The sequence below is a fragment of the Patiria miniata genome, unplaced genomic scaffold, assembly GCF_015706575.1.
Source record: "Patiria miniata isolate m_02_andy unplaced genomic scaffold, ASM1570657v1 HiC_scaffold_10, whole genome shotgun sequence".
Taxonomy (NCBI): domain Eukaryota; kingdom Metazoa; phylum Echinodermata; class Asteroidea; order Valvatida; family Asterinidae; genus Patiria; species Patiria miniata.
Window position 1 is genome coordinate 6462763 of NW_024037048.1, and position 11740 is coordinate 6474502.

The 11740-nt window shown below is 42.3% G+C and overlaps 1 protein-coding gene and 1 long non-coding RNA gene across 4 annotated transcripts; one reads left to right on the forward strand and one right to left on the reverse strand.

Moving 5' to 3' along the window:
• Positions 1-724: 724 nt before the first annotated feature.
• LOC119736429 (adenosine 3'-phospho 5'-phosphosulfate transporter 1-like) lies at positions 725-9231 on the reverse strand. Of its 3 annotated transcripts, none has more exons than XM_038210457.1 (4): positions 9005-9231; positions 7707-7978; positions 3517-3623; positions 725-2468 (listed from the first exon to the last, which is right to left on the reverse strand). In XM_038210457.1, the coding sequence occupies exons 1-4, from the start codon at positions 9049-9051 to the stop codon at positions 1473-1475; spliced, it is 1422 nt and encodes a 473-aa protein (XP_038066385.1). In that variant the 5' UTR covers positions 9052-9231; the 3' UTR covers positions 725-1472. The 3 variants fall into 3 exon arrangements, with proteins under 3 accessions (XP_038066385.1, XP_038066379.1, XP_038066392.1); XM_038210451.1 differs by having other exon boundaries at positions 7698-7978; XM_038210464.1 differs by lacking the exon at positions 9005-9231 and having other exon boundaries at positions 7625-7915.
• Positions 9232-9365: 134 nt separating this feature from the next.
• Positions 9366-11061, forward strand: LOC119736451. The gene is made up of 2 exons (XR_005272312.1): positions 9366-9563; positions 10332-11061. It is a non-coding gene; the product is annotated as an uncharacterized LOC119736451 (long non-coding RNA).
• Positions 11062-11740: the final 679 nt, after the last annotated feature.

The following is an 11740-nucleotide window of genomic DNA, read 5'->3' on the forward strand; positions in this document are numbered from 1 at the left end:
TCAAATTTGTCAGGGTGCTTCCCGATCTTTAACGATCTTTCACCAAACTAACAGAATCATCCCGAGGCGGCCAAGAAACCATCCCAGATTTACTCAAGAATTGCTAACAATCTTTCACCGGGCTAACAGAATCATCCCGAGGCAGCCAAGAACCATCCCAGATCTACTCAAGAATTGCTATTCTTGGCGATTCGGCTTAAAGGGAAAATACAACATTTGCAAACATCAAAAAATAAAACTACCAAATCATTTTGAAATACCTTGCTGGACTGTTAGTGAATGACAGTGTAAAGCATCCTGTAAAATCATGGCACCTGGTATACTGTTATTTTCAAGAAAAGTGGTATTTTTGTATAAATTTCCAACACTGGTCGGCCGACCAGCGTTGGAAAAAACCTGGCTTTTTTTTCAAATACTGGCCCCAATTGACCATCTCACTTGTTTGCAATCGATTACACACCTATGAACGGGTACAAGCCAGCTAGACTGGTTCCGTGACCTTACAATTCCCCAATGTATGTAAACTGCTCTGTTTCTTCTTATATGGAGTCAAGGAACTAGACTACAGGAAAATGATTGTTTTTCTTGGTATTTATAGCATTTTCGAACCCAAAACGTCAAAAAGTCAGTGTAACTATATTTGCTATATATTTCCAACCCCTCAAACAACTGCATCCATTTCTGAAAATTACAGCAAAAGCAAATGATGTATATTCCCTTTAAAAATCGCAAATGTGTGAACCTAGCATTAAGAACAACTGACAGAGAAATTGGATTCACAAAAATGAGTGATTGGTATGTAATACTCCAATTAACCCCTAGAAATGCATGTACATGTAGACCCCAATGGTATCTGTACCATGTTGCGTTTAGGAAAATGTCCCTACGAGTATATGCACACATATGATGAGGAGAATATTTCAACATCTTTGTCTATAAATTGCACTTTGGATACATGATAACAGCACTTGAAACATCCTTACCCTGATCACTGATATTTACTCATTCCTGGACCCAGTTCAATATCAAGGAGCCTAAGACAAGTTTGGCAGTCTAAATTCGCTGTGAGATCCAAGCCAATATTTTAAACCCTGCGCCGAATGAACACATCTCCATGAGTAAGCTTCGTGTATGGTTATCATTTGTCAGCAAAAATTAATCTGAATCCTCATTCAAAATCCAAAAAGGTTGGAGAGGATTTGGCGGGATTGAGAACAGGTAGTCGTTATTAATTCACGTGGCGCTTCTTTCCCCGCTGAAGATTAAGTACATTGTGCCAAAAAATTTGTCACTACCCTTTTCCCACAGAATTCTTGGAATCACTAGAGTCACTGAAGGGTGCAGAATCTGTGTCTACAAAAGTTCTAAAAGAATGAACTTAAAATGGTATCTTACCATACCAGCATCTAAGCTTCAATGTAAAAAAAATATATAAAGCAGTTGATCCCAACCAGTCCAATTGTTTTGTTTTTTCAAACCTTGTTGCCGTTACTAAGCTCTGATTGCCTTGCTTCGCGCGCCTTCTGCGCTTTCTTGCGCTGTTGTGCGTACACTCTCAAGAAGAGGGCGGCAAAGACGATAAACACACCAAAGACGCCGATGACAGTCAGGGGATGTCCGTAGATGAGGCAGGAGAGGAAGATGGCCAGCCCGCTCCGCGTGGTCATGATGATGATGAAGACCACCGCGCCAAACTGCGAGATGGTGTAGAAGATGAAGAGCTGGCCAGTGGCCGAGCACAGGGACAGCAGCAGCACGTGGAACATGAAGGTGGAGTGCTTCAGCATGAAGCCCAGCCCCACGGCGAAGCCTCCCTGCCCGATCAGCGACCAGCTGGTGAAGATACAGCTGAAGAGGTTCACGCCGAACATCATCTGCATGCTGGACATGTTGTACTGCTTGTACAGCTCAGCCTGCCAGTTGGAGGTGAAGCTGTCAAACATCATGTACCCGATGAGAATCAGGACCCCGGAGAAGGTGGTCACGGTGGTGGGCCCCGTCGCCTCCTTTCCCTGCGTCAGGAGGAACATGGCCACGCCCATGGAGATCATGGCCGCCGTCAGGTACTCATAGTACTCGTATGTCTTCCCCGAGACCACTTTCCCCATCAGCATGACGGGGATGATCTTGGAGGCCTTGGCCAGCACCTGGGTGGGGAAGCTGACAAACTTGAGGGCCTCGTACTGGCACCAGCTGCTCATGATGTTGGAGAGGGAGCAGTAGGAGTACCTGTAGAGAGGGGCCGTGTGCCTGGGCTGTCGAGTCACCAGTATGATCACGCCGGCCGCGCTGAAGGCCAGGATCCGGTTCATGAAGACAAGGAACTGGGAGTTGGTGAACTTCTCTCCCGGATTGTTCTCGTCCTTGCCGTACTCGTGTTTCATGATGCGCTCTTGGAGTACACCCCAGGTGAGGTAGGAACCTTGCAGGCCCAACACGCAGAAGAAGAGTACCACGCCTTTGTTGAACTACAAATAGAACAAAAAAATGGAGGGAAAAGATTTCAATACAATCCACATGTGATACAGTTTTCAACTTCATTGGTCCACATCCAGCATACACTATCCAGCAGTTATGCAACTGTCCATCGTTTAAAGCTATAGTCCAGCATTTGCAGCCATCCGAAAAGTAACTGACGTAATTATTGTTGAAAAACATACTTGGTTGAAAGATAGTAAGGGAACTAAACTCCCTGTGAAATTATTCTTTCAGGCAAGCTGTCATTTTGAAGTAATCAATGAAAGAAGGCCTTTCCAACGGTGCATCTTAAGATGCACCGTAGGAAAATTTAAATTAATAGTTCGTTTTGTTATTCGGCGAAGCGCGCGCAAGCATTGGCATGACGCACACACGCGTGCGGTTGCTATAATTCGTTGGATCAGTGCGCGACATCACGTATAGCTGCAATCGGCTCAGTGAGAACACGTCTTGAACGCTGAATTCAGGCCCAATTCAAAACATGATTCAGCAACTTTTGATTTGAAATTGAGATCCTAGAATGCTGTTTTTCTCGGAATATACAGCTGAAGCTGAGCTGAAACTTCATCAGGTTAGTTGTTCAGTATCCTTCATTAGATTTTGAACACTTTTGTTGCTTCAAACGAACAAAATGCACAAATTACAAATGATGGACTATATCTTTAAACTCACTACCACACTATAAACACTGAGAGCCTTACAAACTTATCCTTGTCTAACAAAATATTCAAAGTTAAATGTGCTAATGAATCATGAAACTACCAAGACCAGTTTATTTCCAGAGTTTTATTTTTGGCCAAACATATATGTACACCTCTTTTGCGTAACCTCTTGGGGGCGACATGCATTGTGAACTGCTGTGTACGCATCGTCAATTGAAAATTTTCCGCTTCCAAGTCGTCATGCGTTCATTCCAATATGCGCCCGTGTCTAGCAACGCGTGCTCTTTTTGCCCTGTGAGCAAGATGGCGCGCACATTAACGTGAAAGTGCTTATTGACAAACACTTTCCGAGGAGAAAAACCTTTTCTTGTATCACCTTGGGTGGTTCTGGGGCTGTTGCCTTCACTCCTCCTTCCTCAAGGCTGGTTTTCTCCTCGTTTCCAGCCACACACAAACGGATGGACCTAAACATGCAATTGTGGCCTGTGAAAAGAACAGAAATACTGACGCATTCAAGCAGTGTTCAAGGAGGCCAGTCCATCAAAAGTCCCCATGGGTCCACCAGGGGCCAATGTCACGGCACTGCTTAGCACAAAAATTTGCTTAGCACAACAAAGTGTGGCTTATAAAAGCAGGTTACCAGCCAAAACTCCATGTGATGCATATTGCTAGTGATCAGTATTCAGCTGTTGCTTGCTATAGCATGAAAATCATGTGGAGTTTTGGCTGGTAAACTGCTTTTATCAGCCAGGCATTTTTTTGGTTTTTTTTGCTAAGCAATTTTTTTTGCTTAGCAGCGCCGTGGAATTGGGCCCAGGAGTCAATCGCAAGTTATCACGACATAGGTAAAGTCACAAGCTGACCAAATGAACTGTGGCAAAAGCCAAAGGCATTCCTTTGTCACTGTTCATCCCCTGTTACTTGTGATTGTATAAACAACGGTTTTGTGATTTACTTACAACGGAACTTGTGATGGACCTGACTACAAAAATGCATTCAAGCTCAGTCATGTCAGTAAAAAGCAAATGCCTAAATTGAAACCTACAAATTGCCATGTATGTACGTGCCTAAATATACATGACACATACCTGTTATCTTTTTGGTACATATGTCCCAACGGAAATGAATAACCACACAATACTAAAGCAACAGTTACCCCTTTATCATTGTAGTCATGAAGATATTGTGGATTTTTTTTGGGGGGGGGGGAGGGGATATTGTTATATTTATTGTAATATTTAGCATTATAAGCCATACCTAATTTGGTTCGAAATAACCGATCCTTAGTGTACCGCATCATGATGGAGGCTTTATTACATATATTTAAATTAAGAAACAGTGAAGGCATATTACACTGAAAGACACACACAGCAGACCATTAGGGAACCACTTTTTTTTGTGGTGCAATGCCCATCACAATACTAGAATAAGGACTGCATCACAATACATTGTACATGCATCGTTACTGATACATCAGTTTTGGCAGCTGTTTTTGTATGTACACAATGTATACAATGGTACGAAAGTTGCAACTTGTACACACATTTATACACTCACACATGTATACATCCCAATGTTTGAAGCAGCTGCTTGCATGTACAGTACATGAATTTGTTCTCAACTTAAAATGGCATGTGAATATGGGATACACGTACATGAACATGAACATAACTATTAAACGCACTAGAGAACAGAGAACAAGAGGCAAAAGCAGGCAATGTGTACGGTAGCCATCTTGGAGGTGCAGTGCTTATGTTCTACAATGAGGTGCAACAAAGTTGTGCATATTTTGTTACTGAATAAGTTAAAGGGACACTGCGTCCTAGAACAGCCCAATTGCACTACAAAATGCACTTTGAACGAAATGATGTTAATTGGAAAGAACATTTAAAAGTAGGATATGAACATCCACACGACTAGGCCTATCTTTTAAAAACTGGGCGTTTTTGTGTTATTCCTGTATTATGCGTGCGAGAACAACTTTCGGGGTCCATTTTTGCGAACCCAAAAAGTCGAGTTGTTTGGGTGCTAGTTGTGATTTCATACGTAAAGTGTTTGCCTTTTGCGGACGTGTAAGAAACCATATTTTGTGCATTGGTGATTGGTCACCGCTGTTCGCGAGCACGGTGCTGTATCGTATATTGACTGAGAAAGACAGGAAAAACGTATTCGTACTCCGTCGTGTCCGATAAACAACCAGGTTTTTTTGTCTTTTTTTCGGGAACGGTACGACATTATGTTGGTTTCCTTTCAACCAGATGTTTGAAATTAGATAAGTAAACAATCCAAAACATGAAATTTTTGTTTCAGACAAAAGTCTGAAAAATCTCATGCCTGAATAAAAGGTGACTGCTCTATGTTCCGACACCCCTATGTTGCGACAACCTAGATTGTGTTACTCCCGGTTAGGGTTAGGGTTAGGGTTAGGGTTAGGGTTATGAATAGGAATATGTGCAGTCGGAACATAGGGGTGTCGGAACATAGAGGTGTAACCGAATAAAATGAATGAATGTACTTTGTGCCAAACTTTAAGCACAAGGTGTGTCCATTCCACTGGGCCTTCGAAAGTGATTAAAAAAGTGCCATGAAGGCCGAAAAAAAATAATAGTTCTGCTTCTGGTTACCCTACCTACCCTATTTTGACAGCCCCTACCCTAATTTTTTTGGGGGGGAAACAATGAGAGATCATCAATTAGGCCAACTACCTTTAATCCACTTTTATTTATTTCTTATTTTAACTGGGTAGCCCATTCAGTGGAATCCACTGATCTCCCATGGGTCCCAGTAAAGAGAAGACAATGTGAAGAAATTACAGTTTTAGAGGTGGGAGGAAAAGCCCAGAAGAGTATTCTGAGGAAAACCCACGGAATCAGGCAGGGACTGAAAACCCAATCCACATATTGACCCAGGCGGGATTCGAACCCGGGTCACAGTGGTGGAAGGCGAGGAAAGTACCGCTACGCCAACCTGACTCCCCCCACTACACGCAGACACCACCATATGAGCGTACAAAAACAAATTCTCTACCTACCTATCCTATTTTTAAATGCCATGTACATTTTTTTTTTGGAATCGGAAGCAGAACTTGTATGTTTTAGCGCGATCCTTCACTACGATTTTATATTACCGGTATCTCAAACAAATGTTGGTATATTAACCGTTCGGATGCCCAAAGATTTCGTTATGTACTTCATTTGTATAACAGCCAATTTGAGCCAACCAATAAAATTCCCTGCACAGCTGTTTCACCGCAGGGGGAGTCAGCTGTACAGTGTATACTTTGTGACAGTGCAGCTGTGGTGCAAACATTAAATAGTTATTCAATAGGTCATTAGTCATGTTAGTCTTTATCAAAAAAGAATTACTGGGCACACAGAGTTGTTTAATTAGTCGTGTTATAGTAGTTCCCATGTTTTATTACCAAAACGAAAAGAGAAAAAGTAATGCAGGGCCACCATGGTACATATAGACAAACATTAGGGATTCCAAATGTGTTCAGCCCATTTAACATTGCATTGCACGTACTGTACATAATTTATTCCATAATAAATCTATGGAGTACCGAACTGTGACGTCATGTAGAACCAGAAAGTGTAGCACAAACGAATGGAGTACGGGCGCGTGCTGGTTCATGGGCTGAATCATGTGCTAATGTCTTTCACACACATTTTGCGCGCGTGACATATTCACTTCGGTACTCCATAAAACTCTACAGTGCTTGGCAGTTTGGGGCAGTATGATTTTGAGCAGTAGTATAGGGACTGATGTGTTTATTAGCAATGATTTAGTTAGTACTGACTAGTAATCATAAATTTAGTTAGTACTGACTATGACCAGAACTCATTCAAAGAGCAAAAAGTTTACTCTTATTCACTTGGTATTTTAGTAGAATTCAGAAGAACTTTCTTAAACCCCCCCCCCCCAAAAAAAAAAACCTTTAAAATACATATGTATAAAAATAAAATCATGGTTGTGGAGGTTTGAAAAGTAAATTCCCTTCTTCACATTCAAAATTATAACATAATTCTCTGGGTTTTGTGTAGTGTAGGACCCCTCTTTAATTTTGATAAATTAGAGTCAAGGGTATTTTTTTATCACTCCAAAATGACTTTTCAACAAGTTAAAGCAGATTTCTCTTAATTATAACGACTTCAACTTTTTTGTAATTTAGAACAGTTTCTAGTGGACTGTGGTAGAAAATACGATTTTCTTTCGCGTTTTACGGTTGGTGCCATGCGAATCAATGTGGTTTTGCGTGTACACTGTGCGTCGCCGTGATCACGAACCAGTTCAGCAAGTCCAATAACCTAAAAGTGGATTTTTATTCCCTTTAATTAAGTTATAGGGAACAGGGCCCTACACTACAGAATCGCCACACTATACTCTGTAGTCTTTATGTTAAGAGCATTACAAATACAATTTCAGAAGATTTGCAATGGATGAAGGAAATTTGAAGAAGTAGATGTGTGAGTGGCGCTTCTTACCTCTCCAAGCAGAGGTGGAAGCGTGCATGCAAGGTGAAGCAGAAAGGTGGGATTTGGGATTGGTGGTTCCTACCGTTCTCACCTCCCTGCTCCAGGTAGCCAGAGCGCTTGACATACCGGATGAACAGCCAGGCCGGGAGGCAGACGGAGCCATAGCCCAGGATGTTCAGGCTCAGCCGCACCAGCCAGAAGTCTGTCCAGCCGACCTCTCCGGTAGCGGCTGCGGCTGCCGCCGGTGCCACAACGACGGGGTTCTCTTCGGCTGCGTGGGATGCGTGGCTCCAGACTGCCGCAACTAGGGCTGCCACCAACACGCTGGCTCTGGGACTAGGAACTGCCATGGCTAAACTGTGTCTATTGAAAAGGAGTTCGCATGTTAAAATCTGATTTTTGACAAATTATACATTTGATTCAAATTACAACATCAGTTCCAAATCAGTGAAAAGAAAGATGCACCACATGACTCTGTCAAAGTTTGGTGTAAATGAGTCAGAACTAGACCTGTAAACGTGGCGTGTAAACAACGCGCCACGTTCACAGGTCTATTAAGTCAGAACATGTGCATTGAAGGCCTAGCTTGGAATACCCAGCTCTAGACCCACGATGAGTCTCAAGCTGGGTATTGAAAGCTTAATATAGGCTGATTTAATATACGATCCATGCATATGACGTCATCAGAGGCTATATAGAAAGAAGCACAATTTGACCTCACTGAGGTCAAATCTCGCATATATTAGTTTACTGTGGGAAAACGGCCGTGCATACCCTGGAAGTAAAGAGGATTAGAATCAATGCAAATTGGAAGAGCAGATGCATCATGTTGTACGTACCAATTCATGATGCATCTTGAATTCACAAAACTGTGTTTTCGTTAATATTCCTATTGAATGGCATCAACCAGAAAATTACCGGTAGGATGCCTACGTATGTAGAGGACAAACATGTACAGTACCCCCCCCCCCCCCCCCCCCCCCGCCCCCATATTCCTCCATGGTAAAAGTAAAAACCCAAAAAAAATAATTAAGTACATTATTAAAGGTTATTTTCTAACTCGCTGACACGGGCTTATTACACTACTCCTAGAACTATGAGGCTCCACGTAGAGCCTCATAGTTCTAGGAGTAGGCCACTGCATTTTTTTTAAAACTATAATTAAAACATGTCCTAAACTCCACACATCGTTACCACGTAGGCCTACGTGTACGTTTACGGGCCACGCCAGATTGGGCCGGCGCGCCGGGGGCCGCGTGGCCGGCCAAGCCGGGCTCGCACCGCGGCCGGCCGTCTGTATGATTTCCTGCACTCTGAAGCTGAACCGCCCTCAACAGTAAATTCCAGGGATGAACTTCAATTTTCAAATGCAAGAATTCTCTCACTTACCTTTCATTTAAAGAACGTAGACAGTTGGTAGATAATTTAATTGGCATAGGGTTGGACCTGATGGCTCGTGAGAGGGAAATATTTATAAATTCATCGTGAAAAGAAACTTCACTTCATCACTTTTCTGGCGCAGATGTATATGTACATGTACATGTACATACACATACGTACGTGGCCACGTCTACTTCTACGTACGTCTCTACACGCGCGCTCGTTGCCCCCACGACTGCGGCCGGTACACAGCCGGCTATGCGCTAGTACGTGCGTGAACGTGACAACGTGTTTTGGTATGTGTTTTGGTGCCAGACTATTCACTGGTTCACTGTTTTTACGCATTGATAAATTGGTATATGACAGGTTGCCAGCGCTAGTGAGTCAGAGTAACAAAACACCAAAACTAGAAAGTAGAAGGGTTGATAAAGCGGAAGAAAAATGGCTGAATCTAAGAAACCTCTGAGTTTATGGCAACGGATAGCAAGATTTTTCAAGATGGTGTGGCTACAGTATCAGATTGTGTCTGCTACCTACATGATGGAGGATTGGGAAGCCAGAATATACAGTATCCTTTTCTATCATAAACACCAAAAACGGTGACATACTTACAGTACACAGCAGTCAGCACTGAGTGACAGTGCAGGGCGCCCTCACTGTGGATACATTTTGCATTTTATTTTAATCCAGTTTAAAGCCCGGTTCATACTCACTGTGAAAGTGAACGCAAATTTGTGACGTCATGGCAAGTATTCGCGTTCACTTTCGCATGAAGTATGAACCGGGCTTAATACAGTCATGCAGTACAATTTTACTAGAAATTCAGTAACACTGAATGGATCGCAGGATGCGTCGCAGCTGTGTTGCGTCATAGGGATACGAAATGTCCCAGTGCTGCGATGCATCCTCACTAGTTACGATGAGTTTCATGAAATTAAATAATTCCCTTTATTAATCCTGGCCATCATAATTTGGGTTTGTCTTGTTCATGTTTTTAGCCTTTTATACATGTTCCACTTGTTTTGTTATGTAAATGTTCATTGTGATATTCTCTGTATTATATTTTGCTGTATGAAATCTTGGCCGAATAAATAACAATAATAATAATAATAAATCGGGTGCAGGAGCCACCTATCAGTATCAGAGACAGCTGAACGACGTTGCCATTCACCTTGTCCTGAACTCAACTAAAGTTGGGCTGTCCCAACTGCTACTAGACTGGGACTTTCCCAATTATGGTTGGGACCGATACTATAGTTGGGGCATAACAATATTTAGTGTTTCCTAATTTTTCACACACAAAAATTATCGATTGTCCTTAACCATCTTTCCTCAGATACAACAGTATTGATAGTGTTTTGCACGGCTGCCTACACCACCTACCTGTACCTCCCCTCCCACATTATGATGATCGTCACTTATCTGGGCTATTTGTTTGGATCATCAGATGATGCAGCATCATCGGTGCAAGAAACAGCGCAGATGGGACAGGCAGCGGCTACCTAACGGATGTTCAACCGCACAGTGAAGTTGAGGCGCTAGTGTTGTGAGATAGAAGCAAGGTCAAAGGTCACATTGGACACAGGGCAACTTTTGGGCACAGGATGACCTTTGACCAACAGAACAGACGATCTACAAAATGTAGTCAACTATCTCAACTTCTTCATTTCTGTCTTCTGTCTGTGTTGGGCTCTTGGCAGCCAAAAGTGGCCATCATATGCCTTTTTTTTTATTTTGTGACTAATCGTCAGCTTTTATGGAGAAATAATCAAGATTTCAGGAGAGAAAACCTCCTCAGTGATTCGTGCTAAAACTAAAACCACATGAATTGCATGAAGTTGAAACTTTTACACGGTCTCATTTTGTATTTAAAAATACATGTATACTCTGTTGTCCATAGCTTTCTTATTCCTTGTTGATAATGTGGGTGTGTTTAGGAATGGTTCAGTTGAAGCCCTTTACTTTGAGAAGTTGTCTTTCTAAATTTTTACACTACGGTAACCGCTCTGAATCCTTCAAAATCCTCTGTGCCAAAGTGGAGGAATTTGGAGGATTGGGGTTACATGTGCACATGGCAAAAGTGCGTTACTGATCCTGGGTCGGACACTGCGTTGTTTTTGCTCAGCCATGAATAAATACATGTATAGGCCTGGATTATGCTTGAAATCCTCCGTACTGCTCCAGGATGTCACTGGCCAAGCCTCAACATATTGCCAAAACCTTGACATAACACAGTGCATCCTCCAAAATCAGCCTCACATTTTTCTACAGAGCCTCAATCCTGCAAAAAACCTTCATTTTGCAAAGATGATTTGGGAGGATTTTGGAATAGAGTTAACCCTAACCCTGCCGAATCCAACAGGATCCAACTATGTCATATATTTGATGGAGCCTGTTGGATTGAGCAGTTAACTTCTTGTGTACATTCCTCATGCAATATGTTGGATTCAGCAGGCAACTGAACCGCATTATAATGCCAAGTTGGACTCCGTTGGTTTCAGCAGACAACTAAAAATGAGGCACAGTGGATTTAGCAAGAAAGTCCAGTTGGACTCTGTTAGATTCAGCAGGGTAGTCCTGAGGAACTACTAGGGGTTAGGGTTCCATCAAAATACCGGTAAAACACATCAGGTTTTGGGATTGTAACACATTTGGTATGTTTAGGGTTACGAAAACCTGTGTGAGTGGTGGGAGAAATGAGTAAATTACAGATTTTAATTGTACAAGTTCATCTCTTTTTTTTAT

Coding starts and splice junctions, on each gene's coding strand:
- LOC119736429 (XM_038210451.1), bottom strand. CDS start 9,051: ATGCCAATTAAATTATCTACCAACTGTCTACGTTCTTTAAATGAAAG. Junction 3,624..7,697: donor GGAGCAGGGAGGTGAGAACG/GTAGGAACCACC, acceptor TTCTTTTCACAG/GCCACAATTGCATGTTTAGG. Junction 2,469..3,516: donor CAGCCCCAGAACCACCCAAG/GTGATACAAGAA, acceptor TTCTATTTGTAG/TTCAACAAAGGCGTGGTACT.